We start from the raw sequence: 10,518 nt of genomic DNA on the forward strand, positions 1-10,518 counted from the left end.
TGAATGATTTTCAATCAATTTACTTGTGCTTAATCCCTTCGACAACGCCACCTGTCGGTCTATACGTTATGTAAAGGGAAATAATTGTCTTTTAATTCGTTCACTCAAACAAAGAAAATTATATTTAACAATATGTTTGTTGAAACACAATTGTATAGAGCTTACAATATCAACAAGGGATCTAATAAAAATCATACTATTTGGTCTTAAATTTCGGCTGTCAAATCTGGGTACTACTGACAATCTTTAAAAAAATCGCATTAATACCCCGTCACACCGGACTGGCGTCCTTACTGCGATCCTACGGCTACCCAGGTCACAGTGAGGACGCCATAGTCGCCGGAGGGACGCAGTAAGGACGCAAGAGGACGCAGTGAGGACGCCAAAAATTGCTCAGGACGCGAGCCCACGGCGACCTCTGAACATTTTCAAAGTTGTCGCCGAAGTCCGGCGTTTTACGACGTTCTGTTAAGGACGTCGTAGGAACGCCGTAGAGACACAGTAGTCGTAGTACGGACGTAGTTGGGTCGCTGTAAGGTTGCCATAGACGTCGTGTGGTCGCCGCTCGAACCCACAGAAATTGATCATTGACTGCAAGGCGACCGACCATTAACTATGCTTGATTAAGAACGAAATTAACCTATTTCTATAAATTGCAGCCGTCTAACCGCTGGTTTGCACCTCGACTTCAAAGCAGAAACCATTGAAATGTTTCATCCATTACGAAACAAAGAAAAAGATATGTGAGCGACGCATCTCTTTAACAAATAGAGATGTTAGCGTTCAGTTTTGGAAAGTTAGATGCCCAGGTAAGAAAGAAACTGCATTTTTCCTTAAAGTAACATTAATACTCAAATTTAATGAATATTTCGCAAAATAATTTGTAAAATAAAGTTAACCGATAAAAAATCAGCGTTCCTCGTGGCAACAGCCAAAATGTCAACGCTAGATGTGGTATTGTAAAATGATTTAACGAGATACAAAATGTTCTTGTGGCACAATATTTTCTATTTAAATTTCCTGCATTGATATCTATTCATGCGACACACGAACACTAACTAGATACATGAAAATGTGTTAAATATATTGTCCAATAAAAACAAAACAAAAAAAGCAGTTTGTATATTGTTAAATCTATGATACTAACCGCATCGAGAATTGACAATGTGCTTAAAGGAGCACTGCTTTTTATGAGGCAACTTTATTTTCCGTAATATTGTACGAAATATTCGTTGATTTTGAGTGTTTATGCGCTTTTAAGAATGTTCGATTGATGCCACAATATGGAACTTTGTTTTACTGTATCTAAAACGCACTAAATATTTCAAATACGAAGAAGAAATTATGCGATCCCTTAATGAGGTAGAGGTAATGAAAAATAATAAGTGATCCGTACTGAAAAACAATAAATATATATGTTCATTTTAAATCATCAAAATGGTGTTCAAACATTATCTCAATTAGTTCTGAATTGCGTTTGAAATGCTATATGTATATTTCGAATAAATGTGTTTGTGTTGAAAAACCATGTTAAATGATACATGTATCGTGTGTATTTTCTTATTATAATGTTTTTTGTAATTTTAAAATGGTTGAAGCAACAACAAAAACGGTGAACTTTTAATTTCTTTATCGTCTTTTATATTAGTATTGCTGTCTTAACTGCATTTAACTTTTTGTACTAAATTAAAAGCAAAGTACAGGTATATGCTTTTTTTGTCACAAATAAAACTTGACAACACAATCCCAAATCTCTTATCTTACTATTATTAATTGCATAACCCTTAATAACCATTATTTGTTTCATTTTAGTTTCATTTTGTGCAATAGAGGAAAATAAATCATATGCTTGTATATTTCTTTAAAATAAAGTTCACGAATTAGTGTTTATGTACTTTTCATACATTTAAACACCACCGCCATTAAATGCATTGCTTAAGTATAGATTGTCAACTAAGTATTTTATTCAAAAAATGTTATTGTGTAAAACTTATCGACGTAGACCTCCGTTTTCATTTTTGACAGATATCAACGTCGCCATCAGCATACAGAAAATTGAGGATATTTTGAAACAATTCCGAACGATCCTGCAAAATTAAATATATAAAGAATTAAGATCATTTACCACTAAATATGTGTTCAGGTTTTATTAGCTTGCCATCATTACGCACATTGTTCTAATGGTTTCTTTTGTCAGTAACCCGGTTTTGATCATTTATATGTCACATAGCTCGCGATCCTTGTAATATACCGGAGGAATACATTATAAGCCTAATTTATCCACATTGGTTTCATCCTCGCATTTAATTACAGTCATGAATATAGGATCTGACGTATGGTTTCATGCATTTGAAGATTTAATTTAAAAATCCATTACTTCTGTGGCCGCATAAATCACATTGTCACTAAATAACATACGCTCTTAATAAAATAAGGTCGCCGTGGAAACGTGGATACTGTGTCCGCTTAGCAACTGGAGGTCACGTGTTCTTTCCTAACTGTGCGTTCTTTAGATCTCTCGCAAAGACATCAGATACCTGTTGCACCTATAATACTGACTCGAAAGCATTCATTTGAAAAAGCCTTAAAGGGGCCTTTTCACAGGTTTTGACATGTTTTGAAGTTTTTCATTAAATGCGTTATATTGATAAATGTAAACGTTGGATCTAAAAAGCTCCAGTAAAACATCAAGAATAAAATTTAAAAAAGGGAAAAAAAAGTAGCCCGCAGCAGGGCTCGAACCAGTGACCCCCGGAGTCCTGAAGTAAAAATTAATTAGGCCGCTCGGACATCCTGCCAAGAATGTTTGAGAGACGTATTTTATAGTTTATATAAGCAATCTTTGTAGTTTCACAAAATTAAACGACAACAACAGAACTCTCCAAATTAGTCAATCCTTTCGCGTTGCAACGCTTTATAATTTTCAGGTTTTTAAATCGTCAAAAGATGCATATAGTTGCTTCATTAGACCATGGTAAATGTTCAGTATTACTGTTTACTCACAAATAGAACTAAAACCAAAACTTGCCAATCTAAAACAACTTTATTGAATTGTGTCAATTTACCAAAACGTGAAAAGATCCATTTAAGCTAAAATAAACAATCCTTTAGCTATATAATATCAGTTTTCGTACGTGATATTAATTCAATACTTCTAAGCAACAAACACTTGCATTTATGTTGCTAAATTGGAATAAAACAAATCAAGGAACCAGATGGAATTCTCCGAACTATAAAATGGTGTATTACAAAAACGTTTCAATTTTTTCTCTGATTGATTGCATTATTACAAGATACATTGCTGTTATTGTTGATATTATATCTGCTCATTTTCCTCGAGGAAGCATTCACTAGTTGAGAAATAGCACATTCTCGCACTTGATTCTATCTAAGCCACATTATCGACAAGGTCGACTAGCTGTACATTACAAAAGTTCTGTGTCACAATGTAATGTTTTATGTGTAATAGTTTCGTAACAACAAGATGCGTTTCCCTGGAACGTCTTCATTTTAAGGAAGTTCATCCGTTATTAACCACCGCGTTATTTTTATATGTCGGTTGATTTCGGCAAAATTTATACAGTATACGCGAGTCTACATTCCCCACAGTCCGCTTAACTTCGTTATCCTATTAAGATTTTATTTTGGAAATGATTACTTAATTCGAGAGAATATTTCGTTTTTTTTTGTCACTGCACGTATTAGCAACGTACATAAATAACTATGTAACATTTGCAAAACATTCATGTCTTGAACATCTTTATATAGAGTAAGTTTTCGTGGTCATGTAATCAATTGACTTTTCTTCCTGTTGCTTTCCCGTCCAATAAAATTACTTATCGTTCAACTTACTTTCCTGTTTATTAACTTTCATTTTGATAGAAACTACACAAATTATCTGTTCTCATGGTACATTCTTCTGTTCGCGTCGCTTTCATAACCCAGTGTTCTGTATTGCCTTGTTTCGCATCGTCGTGCTGGACTGACTTAGAAGTGATGAGTCGTGTTATACATCGCTGCGTTGTGTTATCTCGTAAAATGTTGTGATGTTAAACATAGTGAAACACTCTGGGATTTGTTATAAAATACAAACCTGTGTTGTCTAATATTGTACAACGTTGTGATATGTTATATTGTGCAACACTGCGATTGTTGTTATCTTTTGAAACACAGAGATGTGTTAAATAACACAACTCCGTGATGTCTTATCTTGTAAAAGATGCGATATGTTATTTCGTGCAATGATGTGATTTATTTATCTTTTGAAACACTGATATTTGTTATATTGTACAGTGTTGTGTTTTATTATAGCGTGCAACACGTTGATGTGTTATATTGTTCAGCTTTGAGAAGTTATCTTTACAAAGCTTTAATCTGTCATCTTGGACTGTGTTTATCTTATAAACCGCTGTGGTGCGTGATCTTTTGCAACGCTGTGATGTGTTGTATTGAACATCTTTGTTATATGTTATCTTGTACAACTCTGAAATGTTTCATCATGTATAACGTTGTATTATGTTTCCTTGTGCAACGCTGTGATGTGTTTTATTGAACATTTTTGTTATATGTTATCATGTACAACTCTGAAATGTTTCATCTTGTTTAACGCTGTGTTGTGTTTTCTTGTGCAACGCTGTCATGTACTTTATATTGACAATCTTTGTAATATGTTAACGTGTACAACTCTATAATGTTTCATCTTGTATTACGTTGTGTTGTGTTTTCTTGTGCAACACTGTCATCTACTTTCTATTGAACATACTTTTGCGGAGTTATATTATTTATACTTTTATCTGTTACTGTTATCGGGTACAATTATGTTGTATGTTATCGGGTACATCTCTGTGATAAGTCTTGTCTTGTACAGCTCTGTGATGTGCTATCGTGTGCAGCTCTGTAACGTGTCATCTTGTACAGCTCTGTGATATGTTATCTTGTACAACTGTGTGATGTGTAATCTTGTACAGCTATGTGATGTGTTATCTTGTACAGCTATGTGATGTTTTATCTTGTACAGCTCTGTGATGTGTTATCTTGTACAGCTCTGTGATGTGTTATCTTGTACAGCTCTGTGATGTGTTATCTTGTACATCTCTGTGATGTGTTATGTTGTACAGCTATGTGATGTGTTATCAAGTACAGCTATGTGATGTGTTATCTTGTACAGCTATGTGATGTGTTATCTTGTACAGCTATGTGATGTGTTTTTTGTACAGCTTTGTGATGTGTTATCGTGTACAGCTCTATGATGTGTTATCTTGTTCTGATATGTGATGTGTTATCTTGTACAGCTATGTGATGTGTTATCTTGTACAGCTCGTTGATGTATTATTTTGCACAGCTCTGTGATGTGTTATCTTGTACAGCTCTGTGATGTGTTATCTTGTTCAGCTCTGTGATGTGTTATCTTGTACAGCTCTGTGATGTGTTATATTGTTCTGCTCTGTAATGTTTTATATTGTACAGCTCTGTGATGTGTTATCTTGTACAGCTCTGTGATGTGTTATCTTGTACAGTTCTGTGATGTGTTATCTTGTAAAACTCTGTGATGTTTTATCTTGTACAGCTATGTGATATGTTATATTGTACAGCTCTGTGATGTGTTATCTTGTACAGATATGTGATGTGTTATCTTGTAGTTATGTGATGTGTTATCTTGTACAGCTCTGTGATGTGTTATCTTGTACAGCTCTGTGATGTGTTATCTTGTACAGCTTTGTGATGTGTTATCTTGGACAGCTCTGTGATGTGTTATCTTGGACAGCTCTGTGATGTGTTATCTTGTACAGCTATGTGATGTGTTATCTTGTACAGCTCTGTGATGTGTTATCTTGGACTGCGTCTTTTGGTGTTTTTGTACAACACTGTGTTGGGAAAGACATTGTTATACAATCACATTTTAATAATGTTTGTATTATGTATTTAAATATTTGCAGTGGGTTTTCTGTGATCTGTGAATGACACGTTTGCTAACAGAGCTTTTCCGTGAAAGTATATTTAGAATATCAGGTTAATACCGTATCGTTGTGAAATATACCTGGTGAAGCTAAGAATTAAAGAAAGGCAAGGCAGTAGTCGCGTTTTTGTTTATTATACATCTAAGTCACAATTACAAAGAAATACTGCAATGTAATAGCTACGACGCCGCATTTTTGTGTCTTATACATATCACATATTAGTATCAAATCGTTGTTGTATTATATATGATCCTATTTGTATGTCCCTCAGTCTATACTAGGGGACATATTGTGTTAGCCCTGTCTGTTTGTTGGTTTTATTGCGTCAAACATGTACATTTGCCATAACTTTTGCAATATTGAAGATAAGACTTGATAATTGTTATGCATGTGTATCTCATGACGTTGCACATTTTGAGTAGTGAAAGATTAAGGTCAAGGTCATTCTTCAAGGTCAAAGGTCAAATATATCGGGGGGATGAAATGTTTCACAAACACATCTTGTTTTTAAATATGATTTTATAGATGTTGCAGAGTAATATGACCAGCATCTAAACATTGATTGATATAACAACTTCCTACATAAGTGATTTAAACAAAATATAATACAGCATTATATGAGGCAGATGTCCATGTATAGGTATGATAAGTAGTTTTATCGCACCAAACGCTTTCAAAAATAGACATGATAAAATGTAAAAAAAGTAATTATGGCAATCAGTAAAATAATTCAAGTTCAAAAAGGTTTAGAATGCATTAAATAAGAAAACATGTGTTAAGTTATTTTACCTCAACCAGCGGATTCTTAAAATGTTCATAGTTCGGTAAAAGTATGCTAAAATATTTGATTATCGAAAATTATAGACGAAACGTGTTTGCTTTGCCTTCCGATTAATTCAGTATGTTTCCCAAATATCAAAAACCCATACCTCGGAATGATTGAATTAAGTTTAATACGAGGGAATGATTGAGAACCAGCCTTATTTGAAGTGAAACATACTTTTGCGCTATGTCGATATCGAACAACGTGACTGTAATAACGCTGCCAGGAATATATTTATTGGTAGATATTGTTTTTTTTGCTCCATTCACAACGCACCAATCAACCGCATGGTGATTATTTGCCATTAACTCACAAGAAAGCGCCCGATTGAAATGCGTTTCAAGCAGGTTACAAGCACGCGCCGCGACCAACGGGTTAATTTTGTGGAATCGGTGGAGGAATTTTATTTGTTTTATTTTTTGTTTGAAAATTAGGAAATGGAAAAAAACTGAATTTAATTTAACTTTAAAATTTGATTTGCATAATAGCGTCTTAAACGTGAATTTAAAGTACGTGTAATATACCTAGCTGTAAATATACATGGGAATGTTGTTGCAAAAATACGTTGTAACAGCTCGGGAAAATAATATTGCAACTCCGGAGAACTAAATCCGACAGGGAGTTGTGTTTGTAACTTTTTTGCAAATAATTGGGTCGAAATTGACAACGCAATAGCGAGTTGCACGAAACGAATAGGGATTACGACAGTTTAGTAACTATTCGAGAGTATAACGAAAGTGACACCTATGTAAATGATGACAATACCTCTAGTAATGTCACACAACTGATTTCAACAAGTTTACATTTGACACGGCTAGTGGTACAGACGTATTTGGTGCCTATTGTAGTCGCGTTCGGCCTGGTCGGGAACCTATTAAACATTTTGGTGCTGGTTAACCCTAAAATGCGATCGTCAACAAATGTTTATCTCTTGTCTTTAGCCGTCTGCAATTCTTTATACCTACTGTTTTGCCTTACTCTATCGTTTTTACACTGCTCAAAAAAACGCTTTTCAAGGAACACTTTAGCGTACATTCCTATCGCCAGAGTTCTTTCGGATATTTTCGGAAACACTGCAGTGTGGTTGACCGTTTGGTTTACAATGGAGAGGTTCGTTGCAGTAAAACTACCAATAAAAGGAAAAGCATGGTGTACAGTGTGTAAAGCGAAAGTAGCCATTGTCGCCATATTTATTTCATGTGCGATAAACACATCTCCGGAATTCTTTGAGACGAAAATAGTTTCAATGACAGCATCGGGATCAAACGAAAGTGAATATTTTAAATGCACAAATACAGAATTTGCTGAATCGCACAGCTATCAAATTGGATATTATTGGTGGTTTGTAACCATATTTACTTTTACTCCTTTAGTTCTGCTTTCGATCATTAACCGTCTTCTGATTAAAACCGTATGGGAGGCGAACAAAAGGCGCCAAATGTTGTTACAATCTAGAGTTATGGGCGAGACGGAGAAATATATCAGAGAACAACAAATGGTGACTATGGTGTTGATTGTTGTTGTACTGATTTTCATTATATGTCAAACACCACAGGCAGTGCTTTTGATTTATAGATCGAACGTCCAAACCAATGGTCAATCCGCTAGCATGGATTTTATCCGAATTGCTGGTAACATTTGTAATTTTTTGGTGCAAGTAAACGCTTCAGTGAACTTTATACTGTACTACTACTTTAGTTCCAAATTTAGAAGGACTCTCAAGACGCTGGTCTGCAGATGTTACGATTCAAGAATGAAAACTATACATACAAGGTCGTTTGCAGAAAGCTTTCAGGGACTGCTGTCAAGATCTACCTTTAGATTAACAGTGACGGCAGCGTCTTCTATAAAACCCAGGAAATCTGAATATAATAGCTCGTTGGGATGTACTAGTACGTGCCCTATTCAAATTATGGCTTGGCTGGATTATTAAAAGCTACGCTTGATGTATATGCGTGTGTTCTTTAAATTAATGTAGTTATGTTATAAATAATCCGAAGGTATTTTCATATCAATTATTTTGGCAACAATGATGTAAAAACGTTTGCAATTTAATCTCTGTCACCTAATACCTACTGATGAAATATCCTGCGTTCGACGGGATAAACATATCTCTCGAAATTGAAATTGACGTACAGTATTCTATTGTTTGTAAAATAAGTTCGTTATTTAAACAGTTTAAACAATTAGTAAATTCAATATTGTACGAATATTGTGCGAACACTTAATGTTATTATAATTAATAGAAGAAATAGCAGCGTCAAAAATATAACTTATTTTAAATTCAAATTTGTACGCATATAGCATTTGAATTCTGAAATCTTAAATTTTAAGACGAATAGAAATGTACGAAAAATAACTTAAACTGTGCCATGTGTTTACCAAGCCGTGTGTGTACATTTAATACGAAATTACCAATATATTCAACACAAATTTAGAGAAATCAATCCGAACTTTACTTTCATACGCCAGAACAATATGTTATTTCAGGTGACGTATTCGTGTATACATTTATCATACTGTTGTGTTATCGTATTGGCTCTCAAACGATCATGCAGAAGGTAGCCTCCATAATTCACAAATATATTCGCATCCAAGACAAAGCGCATGTTGTTTAGTTGAAATATTGCATGCTTGACGTGTGAAAACGTATGATGTTGTGTTTTCCTTTTATTATTAATAAAGATGTTTCATACTATAATTTGCGTTCGTATAAAAATGTCTAATTTTTATTTGCGGCACATAGTGCATGTTAAGCTGTTACACTAAGCTCAGCTCACCTCTGTGTTGTATTAAACTGATTCAAAAGGAAATGTGTCGATTGTTATGATTATTTTATGAATGGTTACATAACACTGAAATTCGGGACTGGAATTTTTCATAAACATCTATCGCCGAACACTCGTAAACAAAATTGTACTTTCAGTATGAGTGTTCGTAATTACTTTTATTTTGTTCCATTATATTCATAGTTGTTTTATCCTTGTTTAATATGTGACAACAACCGGAAATGGTCTTGTCAAGAATTTATGCATAAGTCCATTGAAGAAAAAAATGTACAAAAACTAAGTATTTTTCCAAATGTCGGCGGCATGTTCGACATTCGACTGGTTATTGCATGTTGCTCGTGTTTGCGACATTGATCTTGCACATGGCGTTCTATCGAAATGGAATTATTTATTGGAATTGTTTATTAGCCTGTATCAATTACTTTTATTTATTTAAAAACGATAAGGTCTACATTTTTTTTAAATGATGTGAACAAAAGAAATATGTCTAAAACATAAATTAAACATATGTATCACGGCACTCCTATAAACTAAATTTAAACCCCGGTGTAATGTGAAGTAATAATTGAAATTCCGGTGTAATGTGAAGTTATAATTGAAATTCCCTTTCTACTTTAATAAGCTTGTGCAATATTTTTATAAATACATTAAAATGAAATACCATTCCTGTCGAAGAAAGGGTTTCGCGGATGGGTTCGTTTATGGATAAACTTTAACAGAAATAAAATAATTAAAAACCTAGTAATTCTTCTCCGCGATATATTGGAAAATACATGTACTACTAATATATCTTTTAAAACTCACAGCAATCTCTTAATTGGACAATTGTCCAACTTGTATTTCATAAATTGCAAAAATAAAAGAAATGTACATGATTAAACTAAATAGGCTTAATGCGTAGTCATACTTAAAGTACATTTCCGCGTATGAGTAAACATCTTTAGAAGTT

General features: G+C 34.0%; 1 protein-coding gene across 1 annotated transcript; it reads left to right on the plus strand.

The window, feature by feature from the left end:
- Positions 1-773: 773 nt before the first annotated feature.
- On the plus strand, positions 774-9,138 carry LOC127863986 (uncharacterized). Its single transcript, XM_052403658.1, has 3 exons — positions 774-809; positions 7,508-7,746; positions 8,356-9,138. Exons 1-3 carry the CDS (start codon positions 774-776, stop codon positions 8,711-8,713), a joined length of 633 nt encoding a protein of 210 aa, XP_052259618.1. The 3' UTR covers positions 8,714-9,138.
- The last annotated feature ends 1,380 nt before the right edge of the window (positions 9,139-10,518 follow it).

The sequence above is a fragment of the Dreissena polymorpha genome, unplaced genomic scaffold, assembly GCF_020536995.1.
Source record: "Dreissena polymorpha isolate Duluth1 unplaced genomic scaffold, UMN_Dpol_1.0 chrUn073, whole genome shotgun sequence".
Classification (NCBI taxonomy): Eukaryota; Metazoa; Mollusca; class Bivalvia; order Myida; family Dreissenidae; genus Dreissena; species Dreissena polymorpha.

What these genes read in the sequence shown, in the direction of transcription:
- LOC127863986 (XM_052403658.1), top strand. Translation starts at nt 774, where the DNA reads ATGTTAGCGTTCAGTTTTGGAAAGTTAGATGCCCAG. An exon ending in TTGGAAAGTTAGATGCCCAG is followed by an intron (nt 810 to 7,507) that starts GTAAGAAAGAAA and finishes ACTATTCGAGAG; the next exon opens with TATAACGAAAGTGACACCTA. An exon ending in TGCAATTCTTTATACCTACT is followed by an intron (nt 7,747 to 8,355) that starts GTTTTGCCTTAC and finishes TTTGATTTATAG; the next exon opens with ATCGAACGTCCAAACCAATG.